This window comes from Vicia villosa, linkage group LG6 (genome assembly GCF_029867415.1).
Source record: "Vicia villosa cultivar HV-30 ecotype Madison, WI linkage group LG6, Vvil1.0, whole genome shotgun sequence".
NCBI lineage: Eukaryota > Viridiplantae > Streptophyta > Magnoliopsida > Fabales > Fabaceae > Vicia > Vicia villosa.
The window spans coordinates 6,777,768-6,802,869 of record NC_081185.1 but is presented as its reverse complement, the minus strand read 5'-3'; the positions used below and the strand labels follow the sequence as shown (position 1 = coordinate 6,802,869).

The following is a 25,102-nucleotide window of genomic DNA, read 5'->3' as shown; positions in this document are numbered from 1 at the left end:
AGAATAACACAACAAAAAATAAAAATCATTTAACAATAAAAATCTATAAAAGAAATAACCAAAGTATTAAAATTGGGAAGCTAAACCGTTAATTTTTTTTAATAAAATAACCAAATTACAAAATACCAAAATAACAAAAATGGTTTTAACAACATAACAAAATACAAAGAAATTTGGGCTTGATAATGTTTGCTCTAGAGATTTCTGACGTGCATAGCGTTCTTGATTTTCTCTAATGTTGTGGTCAAAATATTGATTCTCATGGTTTAAACTCGTTTTCAAACAAGGGACCTAAACAAGAAGGATTATAGTACAAGTTTGTACGATGTCAAGGGGACTAGGGAGACCGAAAAAGCAGGCACCACCGTCAATAGAAAATTGTGCATCAAGCTCGCATACTCCGGCGAGCGCTGGAGACATAGAAGTCACGACAAAGGAATTTGGCGAAACAGGTGGGAGTTTGTGGAGGAGGGGGAAAAGAAGGATCTAGGTTTGAAATTGTGGAAGAAAAGGAGGAAGTAGAGGCACCAAATAGTGAGGGGAAGAATGAAGACATGAAACTATGGGTGGATGTGATACGTGGAAACTGTGACATAACTAATGGCATAGCAATTCATTATGTTTCGCCAAAAGTTTTTAATGGTGAAATTGAAGTAGAAATCGAAGAGGAAGATGTGGAATTTGAGGTGAGGTTCTGGGAAATCTCGTTGATCATGTATGTCACAGGGCTAGCCTGAGTATGCATGTTGTGCAAAACTACCTGATCAAATACTTGAATTTCATACAATTTTCAGAGATGCATCATAATGATGAAAGCTACTTCTTGCTAAATTTCAAAAATAAGAAACAGAGAGATGAAGTGATGATGAGGGACCCGTATACAATACACCATATGCAAATGGTGGTGATCCAATGGAGGCAAGACTTCTCTATGGAACTTGACATGTTAAGGGCTTTTCCAATTTAGGTGAAGCTTGGCAAGAGCCTTGGCAAGATGGAAGTGTTATAGGAAAGCGGATGTTTACAGATGATTGCACTGAAAGGAAGCTTAGAGTTACTTATGCATGAATTCTTGTGGAAGTAGATGTTACGTGGAAATTGAAGGAAACAATGATCATCAAAGATAATTAAGGCAAATGTATTCAACAAAGGGTTAAGTATGAATGGTGGCCAATGTTTTATGAAACTTGTCAAAAGGTGGGGCAAAGATGTAACAAAGAGAAGAAGTTACCTATGAAGGCATGTATGTCAGAACTTCCATCCAAATCTCTCACCAAACATCTTCAGGGAAGTATCTATTTCTATCTGAGTATTTAACTCAGGGGGAGATTCTAATATTTTATGTTCTTATTTGATTAATCAAAATATATGAGTTTTTGTTATCATTAAAAAGGGGGATATTGTTAGAACATAGTTTGGTTCTATATCCCAGTGTTAGTTTTGATGATAACAAATACATAAATTTTAATAAGAACAAATATGCACTCTAATCGTGTGTTTAAATATACAAAAAAAGTTAGAAATCCTAAAGCACTCTAAAGAAGAAAATAGAGCTTAAACAAACAAGAATTATTTGCCACTTGATCTCCGTCCTAAGAAGACCAGAGCTTGACACTATTTTCTCAAAAGTAAAAGACTTCATTGGGAGAAGTTTACAAGAATACAAAATTCTAATGCTAACTTTGAAGGAAGTTTACAAGAACAATAAGTTCTGATACTATAACGCTTCACAAGCACCAATGAACAAAGATGTAAATCATACTCTGATAAAGAGCCACTACTTAATTATCAAGAGAAGTTCTGAGACTGCTCCCTCTTAGAGACACGTTAGATTGATGTTCAGAAGATCCATAATTCATCAAAGACAATTAATACAGGATCAAGCAAGTAACGACTGGAAAAATATGGCTATGGACAACATCTATATTCTTGGAAAGAGTATTAAAGCGTATATGATCAACCTTCCAAAACAAGAGAGTATGTCTCCAACGGATCTCTCAATTCATACTATAAAAAGGAGACTATATAGATGAATGAAGAACAACACTCACGCAGGCAAAATCTAAGAGAGCGCTCAAAATCACTTTCATGTATTTTATCTCTTATTTTAAATTTAGTGTAGAAAAGACATTTTACATCGGGCGAAAACACATTTTACATCGGGTCTGAGTCTGATGTAAAGTCAAGTGATGCAGTAAATCAAAGTCATTTTACATCGGTCAGCAACCCAGTGTAAAAAATACACCTACCACATCGATTGACTGTTATATCTCATGTGAAATAGGAGGTTGATTCTATTTTTTTAAAAATAACTACAATATTTAACATCGGTTGCCTTAATGGCCCGATGTAAAATCTAGGTTTTAACATTGGTTGCCTTAATGCCCCAGTGTAAAATATACGTTTTTACATCTGTTGCAAGGCGCGTCCATTGTAATATCTTTCTTAAAAAATTAGGCTATTTTTTAGCATAATCGAGATGGATTTCCTATAATTTTTTTGGTGTCGCTATTTTTATAATAAGAAAAACATAAAATTCTTCAAAACATAATCCTAGAAACTTCATTTCCCAAGGATGTTACATAACCACATTTCATAAAACATACGCACAAACATAGCCTTGAGAATGTTTTTAAATGAATTTGATTTACTAAATGTAAAAATAACCAGTTTCAGAATTAGAATGTATTCACCATTAGACAACAACCAACATATTCACCATAGGATGAAAATGCAAACACATCAAACTAAATAGTATTCAATAATCTTAAGATAACTGTTACACTTACAAAACCTTCAAAATTCCTCTTGGTCAAATATCCGAATCAAATACTAGAATAATTAAGGAAGTAAAAGAGATCTTGCAATGACTTTCAAAAACAAAATAACAAAATTGTAAAATTACATCAGAAAAACTATATACAAGCAAATAATCTAATGAGAAAAATTCACACCACCAGCTTTCACCTTTCCATAATATTTGTAGCCCCAAAAACCAACAGCCTTTCTCTTAACAACATACTGCATACAACGAAATCATAACAGCCAATTGAGAACATAGTCAACCAACGTAGTTCAAAAAACTCATACGGAAAAAAAGAAAATATATACCTTTCCGCAAAACTCACAGAAGAATTTACTATACTGACTTATTTACATTTTCTTAATTTGCTTCCTCAAACTAGCACCATATCGGGTACCTGTAATTTGAGCACAAACTTATCAGGTTATCACTAAAGCACCACTAATAGTAACAGATAGCAAAAGATGAACTAAACAGCAACAAGCTCATAAGAACCACTATAGCGTTTATTGGACAAAACAATGTACTAAACAACAACAAGCTCAGAAGAATAACAATTTGTTAAAATTTTATCACTCTATTTAACCAATTTTAAATTAGTTTAACTAACTTAATTTCAATAGAACCTAATTAAAAAAATCATAAACTCATCTTAGCTAAGAAACTCATTCATATTAGAAGTAAATCTAAACTAAACCTAAGTTTCTAGGGTTAGAACAAACACCCTTATAGTCAGTTGAAATAGAAAATGAGTTAAGTTTCCCATAACATAAAAAATTACAAAGAAAGGCATAAGAGTTTACATTGAATCAAAGCAACATAAGCATTTACATTGAATCAAAGCAACATAAGTTTCCATTTGTAAGTTGAGGAGTAAGGGTAATAAAATTAGGTGGAATATTTCAGTGGCTGCATTGTAAAAAAGTGGTAAATTTAAATGTTTGGAGAATTTATGGCTCATTGGGAGAAGCCCAAAATGCGTTTCATGAAATTTGATTCCCAAGCAATTATTTGGACGATTTAACATGCCACCCCTCAACTTATACATGGCACCCTTAAAAGTGACGAAGTTACAAAAACAACTCTAAAAATTATTGGAAATTATAAAATTTACCGTCTGATACCGGAAATTTTATGTTTATACCAGAAATTATGAATAATTTACCATGAGTTACCGTAAAAAATAACGTTTTCCAAAAATTTGAAATTTACGGTACCAGAAATTTCAAATTTCTGGTAGGTATGTTTACATAGTGAACCGGAAATTTCCGGTAGGTTGAAAAACCCGAAAATTTTGAAATTTCCGGTAATACTGAACCAAATCATTTTTTCCCAATTTTTCAAGTTTTTTTTTTTATAATTTTTTCCAATTTGAAATTTCCAGTAAGGGTGGAATCTACCAGAAATTTCCGGTTAATCTATAAAAATTTTCTAAAAACGCTAGAAATTTGAAATTTCAAGTTTATCTCCATAATAAATTTTAAAATTTACAGTTTATGACTACCAAAAATTTTGAATTATCAAATAATTTCCGATATACGACTAAAAAGGGTATTGAAAATTTTGATTGAACTAGTGAAATTTAGTTTTTTGAAAAAAATAATATTTTTTGAAAAAAAATAAAATTTACAAGTAAATAGCTTCAGAGTATTATGAGAATATTTGAAATTTGGGGTAGATGTATAATATGAAGGTGGCATATTAAATAGTCAATTATTTGTTCATAAAACTATGTAGATTCCATTTCCAATTTTGCACCTACTTATATCTTTAATTACATTTAATGTGTGCTTAATACCATACCCCGTTGAGGAGATATGGTGTTTGACCAATACTTTGTATTTTAAGTATCTACCTTGTAGTGTGAAAGACTATTGGCTTGTAGTGATAACCAGCCTCTAACTCAGTGAAAGACGTCAAACTTTCTTTATTGTCTTATTTGTTTGAGTCCTAAGCCACATACAGATGTATAAGAGTAAATAATATTCAAATTAGTAGCAACAACTTTCTATCATCTATGATAGTTGTCCATATGAAGTTTCTCATGCATGTATAAAATGTATTTAGGAGAGAAACATGCAAACCATATTTTGGAGGCTATAAATAAACATTACTTATAACTAATAACTTGGCTAAATGGTGAATTGTTGAAATCCAATTGCAAAAGAGATGATCAAAACCAAACTTTTAGGCTTAATTTACATGAATTATTTAATCGTTTTTATCGAATATATTGCTTTACGTTGGTATTTTATTGTGTTTTCAGGTATTTATATTTATTTGGCTTAATTGCAATTTTGGTCACCCTATTATCATTTTTTTTTAGTTTTGGTCCCCCTATTTTAAAGTTCTGAATTTTAGTCCCTTTATTTTAGTTTTTTGAGGATTTTGGTCCCCTTGCAAATCCGAAGGCAATTTTTAATGAAATGAAACTCACATTGATGACATGTTCAACATAAATCTTAAATAAAATTAGTTTTTTTGAACATTTCACTGCTGAACTAGCATTGACACATCATCAATATGAGTGTCATTTCATTTAAAATTGTCTTCGAATTTGCAGGGGACCAAAATCCTCAAAAAACTAAAATACAGGGACTAAAATTTCAGATTTTAAAATAGGGGGACCAAAAGTAAAAAAAGATAACAAGGGGACCAAAATTGCAATTAAGCCAATTTATTTAAGCCAAAATGAAGCTATGTGATGAAAAGAAGAGCAAACAACTAAAAAACAATACACTTCTGCTATGAAGCAGAAGTGTCTGCCAAAGAAGTCATGACAGAAGGCTGTTACGGACGGCATGGATTGTGTTACGTCTGGCATGGAAAGAAAAGGTGTTCCCCTCGGCACACAATGGTTGTGAACGACACACAGTTTAATTCTGTTGAAAACAGAAGCAGCCCACGCACTAAAAGAAATGCCAAATCCTCACACGATCAGGACCAAGTCTCACAGGAAAAGAAGTCGTGCTTCCTAGATTCTAGGAAGCCTAGGTCATACAAGTTGGCTATAAAAGAGAGGCAGTTGGAATTTTTGAAGCTCTCTCCCTTCTGTCATTATTTTGTTTACTGAGTTCTCTGTTATTTAAATTGCTATTGCTATTTTCAATTTCCTAGCACCCTTATTTCCAGTCTTTCAATTTACCATTCAAAGTAATAATTCCTTGTATTGAGGGATTATTGCACCTTAGATTAGTTACTATTTTTGGATTTCAAGTGTAATCGAAGAATCTTGTTCCTGTATTGAAGAATACTTTGGTGCTCGAAGAATATTCCAATATACCTTTAATTTCTAGGTTTTTAATTTATATGCCTTCAATATTATTTTGTTCAATTACCGTGTCTGAATTTATATCCCGTTATTGTTTATGTATATTTGAATTCAAAAGCATGTCTACCTAATTCCCACGTGCAAGGTCACTGAACCGAAAGGTTCAATAATGATTCGGCTTAAAAACTAATTAAACATAATTCTGGTTTTGATTTCTAAAATTAATACTAAATTGGTTTGTTACGAAAGTAAATTACAAATTGAGATTTAAAATCAACACAACGAGAGTTCGAAGTCTTTTACCGGATAGAAGATATCAAAGCATCAACTGTAAATAGAGCGAGAGCACTTTAGAGTTGATTATATTTTATTTGATTTTCAAAGAGTAATTCCAGTTATTAAATGATTTAGCGAGAGCAAACTTTAGGGCTGCTTTATAATCTAAATCAATAAACACGAGTGTGGGGGAAGAGGGTTTTTAATTCAAATGATATATTCTGAAAAGTGTTTCTATACTTAATCTATGCCGATGATTTATTGAACCTGGATGTCTGACTGTTGCATACCAGTACTCTTAGAATACTATTATTAGAATCATATATAGTTTTCGTTCCCCACAACAAAGAAATTGATAGCTCAAGGTAGCATAAGTAACATAAGATCGTACTATATTGATCCTCAGTCTCTTTGGGGTCGATATCTTTTAAAACTAAAACGACTAGACTATATACTTGCAGTTAGTATCCTGATAGACTTATAAAGTCCCGATCAAGTTTTTGGCGCCATTTTCGAGGACTGATTAGTCATTTAGTGCGATTTTTCTGTTGCGCGTATAGAAGCAACAAAACTTTTTTTTTCTTTTTCGTCGGTTGTATGCCAAACACTCGCTCACAAGGCGAAGCTCTAGAACAACCGACAAGCGAACCTGAACGTCGCCTTAGTGTAAGACGAGCAGTCAGGAATTATTGTCTCAACCACGTGATTCCTTTTCCTAAACCCGAATTCGAGTCTGATTCTAAATCCGATTCCGAATCAGAATCCGAACCTAAAACTGAACCAGAATTCAAACCAGAAGTAGACATGACCACTGAAGGACCACGAAACCTTCCACTTAGAGATTATGCTGCTCCATCACAACAAGAGCCTCACAAGAGCATTGTTGCCTCTGCAATCAACCGAAACGATTTTGAGTTAAAACCGTCATTGATTTCAGTCATTCAACAACGCCAATTTTCTTAAAAAGCCCTCAAAGACTGAACGAGGATAAGAATTCCCACTACAACGCGCAAGGCTTTTAAGGGCGCCATTTTCGAGGACTGATTAGTCATTTAGTGCGATTTTTCTGTTGCGCGTATAGAAGCAACAAAACTTTATTTTTCTTTTTTCGTCGGTTGTATGCCAAACACTCGCTCACAAGGCGAAGCTCTAGAACAACCGACAAGCGAACCTGAACGTCGCCTTAGTGTAAGACGAGCAGTCAGGAATTATAGGCTACGAAAGCGCTTTTAAAAGCGCTCTGGTAGGCCCCCCCTATAAGAGCGCTTTTCTAGAAAAAGCGCTCTTGTAGGCCCCCCTTTAAGAGCGCTTTTCAGGAAAAAGCGCTCTGGTAGGCCCCCCTTTAAGTGCGCTTTTTCCAGAAAAGCGCTGTGATAGGCCCCCCTGTGAGAGTAAAAAATAAAAAAAAAAACGCAACATACTAAAGCGCTTTTGTAAAAGCGCTCTTATAGGGTGGGCTTTAAGAGCGCTTTTTCCAGAAAAAGCGCTCTGATAGCCCCCCCCTATAAGAGCGCTTTTACAAAAGCGCTTTAGTATGTTGCTTTTTTTTTTTTTTTTGCTTTTTTATTAATCTTTGGCAGCGCTTTTAAAGAGAAGCGCTTTAGTATGTGGGCCTTTAAGAGCGCTTTTTAAAAAGCGCTTTAGTAGCTAAATGACGTATTTTAATGTGCAGCCTGTAATTTAATCCTCCCAGTCGACCTGTAATATTTTCGACCTGTAATATGTTTTCAGCCTGTAATATTTTCGACCTGTAATTTATTTTCGACGATATTATTTCAGCCATCAGTAAGACAATATATATATATATATATATACTAATATAATACCATTATAATATCCAAAATTATATATACATCGTTACAACATCAATAATATTATAGTACTTCAATTCGACACAAATCCTACATGAAAAAGCGCTTAATATAAAAATGACACAAATCCTCTTTTATTTCTTCCAACTTAAGTTTCGGGTATCCAGCGGCACGGAATTCGTCAAGGTACTACAAAACAAAAACAAAATATGAATGATACATTTAGTTAAATGTAATAAATTATATGAAATTATCTTAAGTTATAAATTCATACCGTGAGCGGAATCTCTAATTGATTTGCCTGAAGGATTTCTTTCATAAACCTCAATACAAAGTATCCGCAATCGTAACTGTTTTTCTGTTGCGGACACTACATAGAAAAACAAATAAGATTCTATAGTTGTGCATTGTTTTATCAAGTAGCATAAATATATTATAAGCAACATTGTGAAAAATAATGTACCTGCACTTGGATCCAAGTAATGTTGCTAGATTTAGTTCGGGATACCTGTGCGTCCCGTTGACTTCGGAACACTTGTATTGATCTAATTAACAAATATATAAAAGCATATGTTTAGATCAATCCCACAAATAAGTAAATATATATAAATATACACGAATATATATTTAGAACGATCCCATTTACAAATCAACGATGTCCTTCATGGCCGGATAATTGGTCCATTCACCATTTACCGAATTCAGATAATACACGACTTCCCTTATAGGGTTGATAGCAAGCAGCAACCAGTGTGCTCTATAAATAAAAACAATAGGTTATATGAAAATTTTGCTATACACAAAAGAAACAGAGATTAGATGAACAAAGAATGAGAAACTAACCCTACTGGTCGGGTATTATACGCCCAAAGATGCAGACATTCTGTATTGCCGGTGGACATGAATCTATCGACTAATCGCTGTCTAACTGATTCCCGTTCCGAAGCAATTGCCATTCCGCTGCAGTGGGCGGAAGACACGAAACGGAATCTGTTAGACAACGGAGTCCCGCGCAACACTCTGTCATACAACAACCTTAAATAAAAACATAATAAACATTAGATTATTTTCATTGAAATGTGTAAATAAATTATATTGTGGGACTAATTAAATAATATATCGGATGAGGGAATATTACCGGATGTATGAGTGCATGTTATTGACGCCTAGTTGATCATGCTTAAAAATCTCCTCCAAGTCATCAAGTGTAATAAGTGACTTGAATTCAATACCGAAGACACTCTCATCCATAACGATTTCACGTAAAGCACCATCCTTCAAATCGGACATATCAACCATTGTTGCGAGCGTCGACCGGTACCGAGGCACAAAAGCACCGCCTTTTTTCACTACAAGAAAATCATGTTTTAGCTGCAATTTGTTAGCGTCGGCCACGACCCCGACGCTACTAGTGTTGGCTTAGCGTCTATAGTAACCGACGCTCCATAAGAAAAAGCACTTGTTTTACTTTTTTTCCAGAATTTTAACTATAGCGTCGGTCGTAGCCGACGCTAACGGTCATAAGAAATATTTTCATTTCCCTCCACCAATTTAGTTTGCCTCCTTTCCATTTATTATTTTAATGGATTAATTTTTTAAATGGTAGCGACGGCTACAAGCGAGGCTAATGATGGTGCGAAATAATTTCATTTCCCTCCACCAATTTCGTTTGCCTCCTTTTCGTTTATTGTTTTTAAAAATTATATAGCGGCGGCTTTGACCGACGCTAAGTTTGGTGTGAAATTTTTCATTTCCCTCCATCCTATTTCGTTTGCCTCCTTTTAGTTTATTATTTTTAATTATTATTATTTCATGGTAGCGACGGCTTTGGCCGACGTTAATGTTAGTGCGAAAGTTTTTCAATTCTTCCACCAATTTCGTTCAATTTTTTTATTGTTTTAAATAATTGGTTATTTAGTTATTCTTAACTATAAATTAAAAAACCAATACAAATATATATTAAAACTAAAACTTAATTGAAAAAATAATAAAATTTAAAAATTAATAAACAAAAACTAATATTATGTTAAACTAAAATTTATAAAACAAATTAATATTATAAATTAATAAAATAAAGTTAATTGATCAAAGTATTTATTAAATAAAACTATAAATTATAACTAAAATTTAATTTTTAAAATAAAACTATAAATTAATAAAAATTATATTAAACTCAAATTTATAAACTAAGATCAATATAATAAACTAATAAAATAAAATTTTAGGTAAATTAATAAAATTGAATTAAAATATAATTTATAAATAAAACCTACCCTTTCTGAAATTGTTTCGCTTCCACGCTACCTATTATTCCCACGTTTCAGAAAACAAAAACCCTAAACCTTTCTGAAATTGTTTCAGTTCGAGATTTCCAGATTTCTCAAAATCGCCTCTCAAAATCGCCTCTCAAAATCGCTTCTCAAAATCGCTTCAGGTTCATCGCTTCTCATCTCTTCTGAAATTATTTCTTTTTCAATATCGATTCCAGGTTCCAGGCTCGCTTCTCATCCCTTCTCATCGTTTCAGGTTCGGCAATCAGTTGTTTCGATTCTTCGTTTCTTCCAATCAGCTCTTCAGACTCTTCGTTACCTTCCTTTCTCCTTTCTCAGGTAAGCTCTACATTTCTTCTCTCCTTAACTCTTTTTTTCATTTGGTTCGATTAGTTGTTTCGGTTTCGATTTGTTGTTTCAATCATTTTTTTCGTTTTGATTCTTATGAAGGTTTGATTCAAATTGTTAGATTTCTTATGTTTTTGTTTCGATTTGATTTTTGTCTGGATCAACCCTAATATATTGGTTAAATAAAAATACACCAAATTCTAATGTATTGGTTTTGCTGTTGCAAGTCATTTGATTTTATTTGGCCGGAACCCATGCCATGTTAGTATTTTGGCGGTGTTAAACAACCAATTTTAGGTAGAGAAACATGATTTTGACTCGATCAATTTTAAGTGTATTATGGTAAACAAATAATTTGATGAACTCGAAGATCCAACCTATGGTGTCTGAGCCGTCGAGACGTGAAATTCTGAGTCTTAGGTTAGGTTTGGATTCATGGGAGCTCTGGCCAGAAGTGCATAGGATACATGGTTCTGAGTGTATTAAATTGTTTAGTGAAATCATTTGGACTGTTAGAAAGTTAATCCTGTTAGTTTCAATTTTCACTTGTGAGTTCTTAAGATATGTATCATGAATGCTGCATCAAACACATTCTTTGACAGATAATTTTGAGATTCAAGTTGTTTGTTTGTAAGTGCACTTGTTGGAAATTTAGCACCCACTGTAGATAACCAAACACAACACATATGAGAATAATTATTATCCCCTTGGTATATGTACTATACATTCCATGATGAATGAAATGAATTTTTTAGTAGTACTAATGTTTGCTCTGTGTATTGTTTTTAGCAACTGATCATTGTCGGTTCTAACATTTGAGTTATGATGTCAATAAATGAATGAATTGTGCACATTATTGGTTCTGAATTTTTGTTGCATAGTATAATCACACAACTATGCTTTTTCAAATTAAATAACAGCCCCCACTGACCAAGTGGTGGAGGAATTGTCTTTTTTATAACAGCCCCCACTGGCCATGATATTACTATCTTTTTTATTCATGTTTCACAACTGTGGTTGCACGATATCAGTTTTGCATTTGATATTCCTACGCTAAAATTTTCGTAGCTAAGCTCGAGTTACACAAAGCTCTATAGAAGTTATGTTCATGTTGAACTGGGGCTGTTTGTATGTTTGTGTGTTCATGTTGAACTGGGGCTGTTTTGGTTCTGATATACTAAGTGTATACTAATTATGTGATATGTGAAAATGTTATATATAAAATTTTATTGTTCGCAGATTTATAGTTAGCTTTTATTCAAATGACTGGACAAAACGGAAAGAGAAAAGCACCATCGGGAACGACTAAGTAAGATGGCTTAACCTTTTCACTAGTTGGTATCTTTGCAATTTAATATTTTTTGATGCATTTTTGCTAATGTTAATGATAATGTCTATTGTGTACAAAAGTTTTGTTGACAGGTTATGCCGTCAACGACAAATTCCACCTGGAAGTATTGCTATAAAGAATTCTCGCACGGTCCATATGAAACCTGGTTCAAAGAACCCACCACCACCACCTACTCAGAGAAAACATCCACCACTAATTCAGACAACTAAAACACCACCACCGATTCAAACACATCCAACACCACCACCTTGGCAGCCTCCATCAAAGACTCGGAAAAACCCAACACCGCCTCCTTCCCGTCCTACTTCAATTACTCAGACAAACCCAACACCACCACCGATTCAGACAAACCCAACACCACCACCGATTCAGACAAACCCAACACCGCCTCCTTCCCATCCTACTTCAACGACTCAGACAAACTCAACACCACCACCGATTCAGACAAACCCAACACCGCCACCTACTGATCATCCTCAACCATCAATACCGACTTCTGAGGAATTCAGATTTATTCCTACCCCGGGATATACTCATCGTGTTTTGCAAAGTCCTCCCCATCACACCACAGAAGAGGGTGTTGAAGAAGAGGGGGACCAAGCACTTTCTAATGAGGAACAAGAAGAACAAGTAGATGGGCAAAGACCGAAGATCTATATTGTGGAAGATACTGCGTAAGCACGCTTTAAATAAATTACCTTTGTTGATCATTACATAAGTGTGTAGTTTGTGTTTATATTCATTGTATATATTTCTTGTGCAATTCTGGTATCACAGGAATCCAATTCCATCTGTGTGTGTTCATGTATTATATTTCACTTTATAAGATATGAAGATTAGAAAACACAGCAAGTTATACTTTCAATATCACAGGAATCCAATTCCAATTCCTTTAATAACTATGTAGTTTATCAATATTGGCTGCCTGCTGTAAAAATATTCTATAGCTTATTTACGAACAATTATGCTCTTATTTATACAAGGGACTTATTATATAAGTGTTCAATCGACATGTCATAAGACACAATCTGTTAGAATCATTACAGTGTTTTGCTAGGGACTTATAATAGGGACTTATTTATACTATTGGCTGCCTACTGTTTATTAGTTTGTATATGTTAGAATCATTACAATGTTTTGCTAGGGACTTATACTAGGGACTTATTTATACTATTGGCTGCCTGCTGTTTATTAATTTGTATCTGTTAAAATCATTACAGTGTTCTGCCTATGTATAGCATTACAGTCAATTCAATTGCCAATCTTCCTGTGTATAACACAATTTGCGTTCAGCCAATTGCACATTAAAGCACACAATTCAGAGGTCTTATTAAGAACATGTAACAGATGCCTAGCTATAAAGAAATAGCATTGCAGTTAATTCAATGCCCTGTTGATTTAATACATGGTTTATTGGTTATATATGTGTTTTAATTAACGAACATTTTACTTTGTAGGTTAAGTCCAGGTGATCTTGTTGCCGAAATGTGCAGAAAAGTTATAGAAAAGCTTTACCGTGGTACTTTTTTTAATTATAGTGAGCTTAAACGCGAGAAAAGAGAAAAGGAGAGAAAGGAATGGTTCAATATGTTTAAAGTAAGACATGTAATTTCTTTCTTACTAGTTTGATTATAATGTATATTTGAGTTTAATTTATTATTTGTATCTTTATCAGTCGCTTGTAAGCTGGGACCGTTGCGATGATGCTAAAATGGAAGACTTGTTTCATAAAAGATGTGCTGCACGACTGCGTGATATATTGCAAAAGGCTAAAGAGAAGGCGTGCAAGCCGCCTTGGATGGGCGTAGATACATGGGTGTTTCTTCTTGAGAAGTGGCAGACAAAAGAGTTCAAAGATGTCTCCAAACAAAATAAGACTAACCGATCATCAAGTAGAGGTGGGGCAGTCCATACGTCTGGTCGTAAAGCTCACCATGATGTTGCACTTGAATTGGTATGTATTATATTTGTAATTAAAATATGTTAGTATAATTATATCCAATATACATGACCATATATATTGTCTTTAATTATAGGCTAAAAAACTCAAGCGACCCGCACATCCGGATGAGCTCTTCATTGCCACCCATAAAAAGAAGAATGGGGAGTGGGTTGACGAGCGTGCAGCGACAACACATGTAAGTTCATTAAGGCTTCAATACCTACTACAAACTTATTCCAATTCTCAAACTGGCTCTGAATGTGTACATTTCTGTTTTCTGCATTTCGGATTATGAAGCATGCATTCTGATTATGATGTATGCATTCTTTGATACATTAATCTTATGTTGTATAGGAAACATACGTGAGTAGTCTTACACAAGCCACACAAAATGGTAACGATGTAGATGGCTCAACAAGAATACAAATGTGGAAAGATGTTGCCGGAGGTAAAACACGGGGGCGGTGTTATGGAGTTGCACAATTGGCGCACAACGTAAGATATGGAGTGAGCTTCTTAACACAAGTGTCAATTACAAACCCCAATAGAGAAGCAGATAACCAAGCCATTGAGGCTGCCAGAGCTGAAGCTGCTGCTGCACGTGAAGAGGCTGCACGAGCTAATGCGCGGACAGATGAGTTGGCAAAGCAATTTGAAGATCTTAGGAAAATGTTTGATATGTTTCAGTCTCGTCAGACGGGTTCTTCTAGTGCTCCTTCGAGTGTACATGTTCATTATAACTACTCGGTACTTTTACTACTCCTTTGACTTCCTTTTAATAAGCTTGATCTCTTGTTCAGACACCTGTCTGTTTACTGTTTTGATATATAGCTAGTTCTTCTGATTTCTTGATATGAAGTAATCGATGTCTTCAGTGAACACATGATGAAAGTTTACTATAAACATGTGTATGTAGTTTTTATTAGATAGGATTCAGTAGCTGAGAGGGAAAGCCTATGTGATCAGCAAACTAAGCATAGGCTCTTACATAATTTAGTGTTGTTATATGTTATGTGTTGAGTTGTAAGTATTAGGTGATTTCAATTCCAACACCCCCACCCCATCTAAACTCACATTAAACTCAATTAGGTAAGAGAATAAAATGTTCTACTGCCATAAGAATTGGTTTGTGTGTGTAAGAATTTTCTTGATTGTGTGAATTGTATTTTAAGTGTTTCTTGGAAAGATCAAATATGAGATTTGAATCTCATTGTGTGAAATTTTAGGGTTGATGTGTTATGTGTAGATTCAAGTGTCTTTGATTTGTTTTATTTTGTTGAATGCTTTATGGAAAGATAAATTGGTGAAGGTTTCTAGATCCTTCCATCCATTAGAGATTTCAACGGTGATTTATGACTTGAGAGATTTATCAGAATCTCTTTCCCTCACTGATCTTTTAGCCTTTAATACTGTCCAACTATGAAGCATAACTACTCCAAAATTTATTTCATATGTATATCGGTGTTAAAGTGTATCCGACACTGGGGCATATATCTAGAAAATATTTATGTTGCACCATATCTTGAGTTTGTAAGTATTTTCCTTATTTTCATATCCTCTACATATCGTACTCATTTTTGTAGTAAGTATTTGGACATTATGGTACTCATTTCATACATATACTATATTTTATTATAGATGCTGGATTAATGCAGCTTCTGTTATGGTAGTTGTTGATATTATATTATAGCTGCTGGATTCTTGTTCACATTTAAATGTTTTTTTAAATGTTGCAGGAGGATGAGGAGGAGGATGAAGATGTTGCTGCTGATGATCATGATCAGTAGGATGAGGAAGATGTTGCAAGAGGATGTGTTATGATTAATCTTATGTCTAGTTTGACTTATAAATAGACTTATTTTGGTACACCTTGATATGTTTAAGTAAACTTGTCTGATTATAGGATTGTGTTATAAGTAAAGTATCACTATGAAGATTTATCAGCATTGTAATGTGCTGTTTTAGTTAGACTTATTTTGGTACACCTTGGCATGTTTAAGTAAACTCTTATGATTATAGGATTTTGTTATAAGTAATGTATCACTATGAAGACTTATTGTAATGTGCCGTTTCTATCAGTATTATAATGTGTTGTTTCAATTTATTGTTTTTATTTCAAAACGGTTAAATTATATTTATTAATAGTATTGTATCACATTTTATAATTTAAAGGTGTAATTAAAATTTATAATATATAGGTTTAAAAATAAACTGGTCAGACCCAAAAAAAAAACCAAAAAAACGTTAGCGTCGGCTAAAACCGACACTAATAGGAAAACAAATTTTCTTCTTCTGGGTTAGCCAATTGCAAGTGAACACGTGCGTGCGGTAGCGACGTACGTAGCCGACGCTAATAATGAGATGTGGCATCAGCATAAAAGGTTTACCAATCATAAATGAACACGTATCACACCGTAGCGTTACACATAACCGACGCTAACGATGTAAATTGTAGAACTTTGGATCATGATTAGTGGCCCACTTAGCGTGGCTTTTAGCCGACACTAAGGTAGCGTCGGCCTGACGCTACTGTTTGCTTCGAGGGTTTTAATGACAACCCCGACACCGACGCGAAGCCGACGCTAAACGTTGGTAGCGTCGGTTTTTCCTAGTTTAGCGACGGCTTTTGGCCGACGCTAATGTGTTGTTTTCTTGTAGTGTTTTCCCGCTGGCTTCGGAGGACCAGTGGGTGGTACGGTACGAACTTGCTGCGTCACTTGTTGTGACTCTCGAGCGGATGCCTAAAAATCATATAAGTTAGGTAAAATATAAAATCATGCAGATTTAGATTCAGATTAATTATTAACACTTTAAATGTACCTCTTTTAGTGATGCAACGGACTCCTCCTCCTGTAAAATCCCTTTACCCTTAACTGTGGGTTTTATAGGAGCAGTCTAAAATTAAAATGTAAAAAATAATTAATAAACGGTTTAGAATTGACATTCGAAAACTAAATGATTCATAATCGTTTTCAATATACCTCATCACTAATGGTAATGAGCTCCGAGGGCCATGCAACAAATGATCCTATTGCATCTCGCAGCAATGTCGTCTCTGAGACCATGTCAGGTACCGGTAGCATCGCATCATGATCTACTACAACATCCACCGATACTTTCAGGTGTCCATCCGGGAGCGGTCTATGGTGAAGTAAATCTCCCAAAGTGTTGTGCACTTTTCCCTTGCCAACTAGTCGATAACTCGGTTCCGATAAGTATAGTTGGCAAGATGAAATGCCCTAAACCAATAGTAAATATAAAGTCATTATCATTAATAAAATAGAACAATTTAAAAGGAAAAAAAATTATAATTACCTCGGGAAATTTCCTTTGATAGTTGATACTAGCCTTATCACTAGTTTCTTTCACCGATGAAGTGTTGCACTTTTCTCTCATATACGCCTCTTTATCTCTTTGCAATTCAGAGACTTGTGCTTGCAATTCCGCCAACTTTTGCAACACTTCTTCATTTGAAGGATTTCTTCTCCTATGACTCTTGTAAAAAGAGGTTGGAGTCACACCATGACCCTTACCCCTCACCCGACCGGGATACTCAGGAGCATCTAGTGCTCTACTAAGTACGCTCCCCTCACCGGTGGATGCCGATTGCGACAAGGTCTCCTGTAATTCATTTACATTAAAAAATCATTTATATATTAAAAAACATTTGATTTAATTTAAGACACAGTATTATACTTACACATTCAGTAAAAACTCTCTGAACTTCGGGATCGACAACATGATCCTTGCCCACACGAGCTTCCCTCCACAACACATGTTCAGGAAGTGAGGTTTCCTCACTTTTAGTCTCCTCTAACTATGCATTGACACAAATGATAAAATCGTCAAATAAAACACATTTAGACAATTAATTAAAACGCATTTCTATTTACTTACAATTTTATCCTCCAAGCGTGCATATCCCAAACGCCCTTTTTTTATGGATATGCGGGTTTGGATGCTCTCGCACTATTCTTGGCACTCCTTTTCCGAAAATCTTCATCTCTTTGCTCTACAAACTTAGCCCAATCTTCTTCACCAATGAAGATCTCATACTTTTTTGGCCGACCCGGTGCCTCTTCAAGAAAGTTTCCATCTTTATCCTTAAGATAAGTGTTTGTCAAAAAAGCTTTCCACCCTCTATATCTTTTGCCGGCCAAACCAAGTATGTAGCGTCTACGATCATCTGGTATCTCAAAAGTCCTCTGCAAAAAAACATACTCATAGTGTGTTAGTATAAGTAATTTAAACAATTTATCGTCAAGATAATAACAACAATTAACCATATATGATATATACCTGAAGCTCGTCCCAAATCGCTTTTTTTTTCGCATCCAAGTCTTCGCTTTTCAGATTCCATTTAGCTACGGAGACCGGAATATGCATACGAACAAGTGTACCAATATAACTTGTCAACTTTGCAGAATTAGGACCAATTGCTTGTTTATCAGAATTCCATTCCAATCGGTATACTAATCCTTGGTCTCTATGTCGAACGATTCCCTTCATGATAGTGATGCCTCGTGCAACTTCTTTTGCTTCAGTATCAGGTGGAGCATTTGTATCCGTGGCATCTCTTTCTTGAGCATCTCTTTCTTGTGAGTTTTCAGGTGGAGCATCTCTATCCGGAGCCAATTAACCTGTATCAAACAAACTAAAGCACATTAGTACACTATTAATAAGCTAACAATCTATACAAGTAAAATGGAAGTCAAACCATGCATGTACAAGTAAATCGGAAACGAAATCGGTACAAATCAAAATAAGCGTCAAAAAATAAAGTTGTCGGAATTGAACGAAATTTACATGGCTATGGTAAAACGTCCCCACGGACTCAAAAATAAAGTCGGTTTTCCGAAATTCAGACCCTAAGCCCGACTTTTGATTACGGGCAGAAGCAAAACCGATAAAACAACAGTCCCGAAATGAACATATAAGTGCATGAGCAGCTCCGGAATCGTCAAAATAGTATAGTTACATGTAAAGAAGTCGACAAACGGATACATGGTTCAAAAGTTATGTACAAAACGAGAATATGCACCAAAATTGAATAAGTACTATACTATTGATTAAAACAATCGGTACAAATTGAATAAAACAAATTAGTCGGAATATGTATACTATTACCTTTATCACTAACGTCTCTTTCTTTTCTTGGTAGGATTGTGTTCTACGCGTCTCTTAACAACGCGGACGGTTGGATTGATCCAAATACCCTCATTATGATCATTTCTAGTACAAGATTCATTCTCATTTTGATCGTTTCTTGTACAAGATTCAATGCCAACACCAATATCACCTTGATCTTCAATGTTTTCATCTACTATTTTGTTAGATAAAAGCACTATAGACCATTTCGTACTTGTCGGATCATTGACATAGAACACTTGTTTAGCTTGAGAGGCTAAAATGAAAGGCTCATCTTTGTACCCTACCCTATTGAGATCCACTTGCAAAAATCCTGACTTATCCATTCGTATGCCACTATTATTTTCAACCCACTTGCAACCAAATACAGGAATCTGAAACTTCGCGTAATCAAACACCAAAATGCGCTCGATAACCCCAAAATATGACAAATTTGCAAATTTCGGATTTAAGTCATTCGCACTTGATATGTGCATTGCTTCAGCTACCAAGGTAACACCACTATTTTGCATAGTACTTTTATCATCCTGTTCTTTGGTATAAAATGTGTATCCATTAATAGCGTATGCGCTATAAGAAAGCACAATTACAGTTGGACCATAGGCTAAACATCTCAACCTTTCTGTTACTGAAGCAGGATCTGAACGATACTTTGAATAAATATGATCCCTAAACCACGGTATGAAACTTCGATTGTGCTCTCGTACTATCCAGTTCTCATTTCTATTTGGATTTAAATCTCGGAGAACAACCTTGTGCATTTCAACATACGGCTCAACCTCAATCTCATTGTGCAGAACATACAAGTGCGCTTGATCCCGTTCGACCATTGATACTGTCACAACTTTATTTCCAATTAGCCTTTTTCCTTCTTTTTTTTCGACAATATGAGATTTGGGGAGTCCAATTGATTGAACATTTGACAGATATTCAGTACAAAACTCAACCGCTTCTTCAACAACGTATCGTTCGGCAATACAACCCTCCGGTCGACTTCTGTTTTTCACGTACCCTTTTAATATTTTCATATAACGTTCAGCAGGGTACATCCATCTCATATAAGCTGGTCCACACAATTGTGTCTCTTTCATAAGATGAACGACTAGATGAACCATTATGTCAAAAAACGAGGGAGGAAAATACATTTCAAGATCACATAAAGTAACAACTATCTCTTTTTGCAATGTTGGTAAGATCGCGGGATCGACCACCTTACTGCAAATTGACCTGAAGAAGAAACACAGCTTAGTTATTGCGCTTCTTACTTTTTCTGGCAGAATAGAACGTATACCTATTGGTAAAAAATGTTCCATTATAACATGACAATCATGCGTCTTCAAACTCTTTAACTTGAGGTCTTTCATGGACACAAGTCTTCTAATATCTGAAGAGTAGCCTTCTGGAACTTTAACTTCACTGAGGAACTTACACAATGTTTTCTTCTCCTTTCTAGATAGAGTGTAAACAGCAGGTGGCAGATATGTTCGTCTTCCTTTCGTCACGGGTCTCAATTCAGTTCGCATCCCCATGTTTACCATGTCATTCCTTATGTTAACGCCATCCTTAGACTTTCCTGGTATATTGAGTAACGTACCTATAACGCTGTCAAATACATTTTTTTCAATATGCATAACATCCAGGAAATGTCTTACGTACAACGACTTCCAATATGGAAGTTCAAAAAAAATGGACTTCTTCTTCCACCCACCCTTGACAAGTGAATGTGCAAAAGGCTTGCCAAACTGAGTGCTCACATCTTTCACCTTTTCAAAAATTTGATCACCTGACAAAAAAGGCGGGGCTGTACCATGTTCGGCCTTTCCATTGAATGCTTTTCTCCACCCACGGTAGTGATGATTAGAATTTAAGAATCTACGATGACCGAGAAAGACATTCTTCTGACAAAGATCCAATCGTGTCGTATCAGTTTCATCTTCACAAACGGGACACGCCTTTTGACCTTTATTGCTGTACCCGGATAGATTTCCGTATGCTGGAAAATCATTAATTGTTCCAAACAACATCGCCCTCAAGTTGAAACTTTCCTTCCTATACCCATCGTAAACCTCCACACCGTTGTCCCACAAAAACTTTAAATCTTCGATTAACGGTGCCAAGTATACGTCTATGTCATTCCCTGGTTGTTTAGGCCCAGAAATTAGCATTGATAACATCATGTACTTACGCTTCATACATAGCCACGGAGGTAGGTTATAGATCATAAGAATCACAGGCCATGTGCTATGCGAGATACTTTGAATACCATGCGGGTTCATTCCATCAGTAGACAATGACAACCGAAGGTTTCTTGCTTCTTTTCCAAATTCAGGATAATCAGTATCAACTTTCATCCATTGTGGTGAGTCTGCCGGATGTCGCAACTTTCCATCAATAATTCTTTCATCTGCATGCCAAGTCAAGTGTCTTGAATCGGTCTCACTACGATACATGCGTCTAAATCTCGGAATTATAGGAAAATACCATAAGAATTTAGCAAGAGACAACTTTTTCTTATATCGAGGGGCACCACATTTAGGACACTCATTCAACGCTGCATACTCGTTTTGAAACAAAACGCAATCGTTTGGACATGCATGTATCTTATCATAGCTCATGCCAATAGAGGACAACATCTTTTTGGCTTCATACGTTCGATTGGGAAGAACATTATCCTCTGGTAGCATATCTTTCATAAGGGCTAATAACTCTGTGAAACTTTTATCCGACCATCCATTGTCCGCCTTTAAGTTGTACAACTTTAACACCGCAGACAATCTTGTGAATTTTGAACAACCATCATACAACGGTTTCTCTGCATCGCTTACCAACCTCTCAAACATTTTGGGACAATCCGCAAGATCTTCTTCAAGCGCTTCTGCAATCTCTTCGACTCGATCGCAATCGTATGTGTCTGTGCAATCGTCGTTTGAAGCATACTTCCTATTACAACTCGACCCAGCATTCCCGTTACTTTTCTCACCATGCATTGTCCAACATGTATAACTTCTATCAATTCCAAACCGTAGTAAATAGGATCCCAACTGTTTCCCGTCAACCTTATCCCCATAACAGCAACCCAAGCAAGGACACGGCATTCGAAGCGGGTCTTCGGAGTGCTTAACCGCAAACTCAACGAATTCCCATACCCCTTTCTCGTACTCTTTCGACAATCGGTTTGATCTCATCCATGTCTTATCCATGACTTAATTAAGTTAAACAAAAGCGGTCAAACTTTCACTCTTCACAAGTAACCCCTATGGCGAATTCAATTCACAAAGTTAGTAAGTACATCACTTAACGATTAACGAAATTGACATCATGTCGGAATAATGAGTATTACTTAATATAATCTAAAAGTTACAAAGTTAGTAAGTTCATCACTTCAAAATCAGAGAATATTCCACATGTCGGAATAATGAGTATTACACTCATGTCTTAATTAATTAAGCTAAACAAAAAAAACTAATTATTAAGGAACAGAACGGTATAATGCGTTTCTGTCAATAAAACGCAATGAATCAGAAGCAATAAAACGCAACATATTACGGAATGAATCAGAAGCAATAAAACGCAACATATTACTTTGGCGAGAGAGAACAATATATTACCTGTATAGTAGTAAGCAACTTGTAGACCCACACAATGTAAGATTCTTGAATGAGATCAAACTTTCACTCTTCACAAGTAACCCCTATGTAGCAAAGATATTCCTAAAAAATATAAAATAAAAAACTTAATTGAAGAGTATAAAAATGAGGTCATAATCCATAGCTTAAAAAAATCAGCATTGTATCATTATGTCAAATGCATTCAAAATCAAATAACATCAATACAAAATATGACTTAATTCCACTTCAAAACATGAGATTAATTCCAACCACCTTTGAATCAATTAACTTAGAAACCGGGAAGCCACTACACCAAAAAGAACCACCAATAGTTATACTCAAACCCGACATATAATACTTGCAACGGAACCACAATAATACTTGCAATGGAAAATAAGTTGCACAAAATCTAGTTTCATGTTTGGTTTATTAGCCAATATAAGTAAGAACAACCTGACAATTTAATTTGTACTTATAATGTGATATATTACAAAATATTTTACAGGGTAATCCACAACATCTAGTAACATCATATAAATGAAAAGGAAATGGCATTCCAAATCGTATGACATTCCTACTTTTGGTCTTGTACATGAATTATAAATAAATAGGTTGGAAAACTATAATATTCAGTATCCAGTATTCACTATACAAAACAGAGTCAAAGCATCACATTTGTTCTGCTACTAGACATCTCAAGCTTCATTAATAGATGGGAAAAGAAAGTGATCATTAATCACCATAGGAAGCAAACATTGTCATTTTATTAAAAACAATAACTCGCATGTTTTCAGATTCAAATTTCAGGACATTTGATGTCATTCATTTCTACCTGGTATAACAAGCTTCCAGTACTGACAGCTACAAGATTGTGTGCAACAGTGAACTCCAAGTCGTAGCTGAACATGAACAATGCAAGAAAAAACACTTCAAGCTCACACAGTACATAGTAAATACAGAAGTTTCAACTAATTTGCAAATAGGAACTTATCATTAACAATAACCAGAAGTTTGTACAATGAACATGAACAATAACCAAACCAGAAGTTTCATTTGCAATTCTTATCATTAATGTAAAAAAACACATGGTTTACAAGTTCTACTAAATAGTGGGAAGATTTTACCTGAACAGAAGTGTTGATTTTGACCAAGAAAACCCTAAAATCCCACAGAACGGCGGCGGCAGCGGCGGCGGCGGCGGCGGTGGCGTGACAGTGAGACGAAGACGGAGGGACGGGGAGTGGTTGAGAACGGCGGAGGGAGTGAGAGGAGGAGTAGTTGAGAACTTGCGAGGAAGAAGAAGACTGTTTCTGAAAAAATAGCGTGTTTCTGGAAAAAATTAGCGCGTCTGTGTTTTATGAAAAATTTAATCAGGGCTACAAGAGCGCTTTTCAGAAGCGCTTTCATACTCAGCCCTACAAGAGCGCTTTTCAGAAGCGCTGTCACACCCCCCCCCCCTATAAGAGCGCTTTTAGAAAGCGCTTTCATACCCACCCCCTATAAGAGCGCTTTTAAAAAGCGCTTTCATTCCCCCCCCCCCTATAAGAGCGCTTTTGAAAAGCGCTTTCATTACCCCCCCTATAAGAGCGCTTTTCTAGCGTGATTTTTTATTTTGTTTTTAGACAAACCTACCAAAGCGCTTTTGGCCATAAGAGCTGTCGTAGGTGTGCTGTTAAAAGCCAATTTTGGCGTAGTGTCCACCCAGTGAACCTCGAAGGGTTGGTCAAGCGGTGGAGGCTTGAGTCTTGAGAGTGTGCTCCTCTCAAAGTCCTGAGTTCGAATCCTGATAGGAGCTAAAAATCTTTGTGTTAGGCCAGTCCATACAGAGCTTTGCTCTGCCTTTAAACAGGGCCCCCGCTAGTGGACGGTGAAATTAGTCTTCTTAGATTAGTAGGTCGCAAGGCCGGATACTAAAATTTCATAAAAAAGAAAAAAGAACTCCATCCAGTGTCTTGGTCCATAAAGTAGATTGATGATCCAAGTCATCCATATAATGATGATGAAACATGTTTTAATAACTAGACCATATTCAATCCCATACTCATATTTTTATCTAATGCCAAACGTTAAAGTGTACATGTATCTCAAGAATTAATGTTGTTTAGTTTAATATATAGTTTAATTATATAAAGAACATGTAGACACCATATGCATTCCTCTTCTAGTGAAATTCTCTAAATGATTAGTGATTTACTAGATGAAAAAATGCATGCCAGATTCTGTTGGTCCACTTCAGCTCTCTATTGTTCCATCTTAGTCAACCATTATTAGTTG

General features: G+C 35.4%; 2 protein-coding genes across 2 annotated transcripts; one reads left to right on the top strand and one right to left on the bottom strand.

Annotated features, from left to right (window-relative positions):
- Positions 1-8,214: 8,214 nt before the first annotated feature.
- On the bottom strand, positions 8,215-9,394 carry LOC131611183 (uncharacterized). The gene is made up of 6 exons (XM_058883281.1): positions 9,300-9,394; positions 9,005-9,196; positions 8,808-8,918; positions 8,625-8,706; positions 8,436-8,531; positions 8,215-8,350 (listed from the first exon to the last, which is right to left on the bottom strand). Exons 1-6 carry the CDS (start codon positions 9,314-9,316, stop codon positions 8,252-8,254), a joined length of 597 nt encoding a protein of 198 aa, XP_058739264.1. The 5' UTR covers positions 9,317-9,394; the 3' UTR covers positions 8,215-8,251.
- Positions 9,395-12,169: 2,775 nt separating this feature from the next.
- LOC131613152 (uncharacterized) lies at positions 12,170-15,859 on the top strand. The gene is made up of 6 exons (XM_058884848.1): positions 12,170-12,804; positions 13,588-13,726; positions 13,806-14,084; positions 14,167-14,268; positions 14,427-14,819; positions 15,809-15,859. The coding sequence occupies exons 1-6, from the start codon at positions 12,170-12,172 to the stop codon at positions 15,857-15,859; spliced, it is 1,599 nt and encodes a 532-aa protein (XP_058740831.1).
- The last annotated feature ends 9,243 nt before the right edge of the window (positions 15,860-25,102 follow it).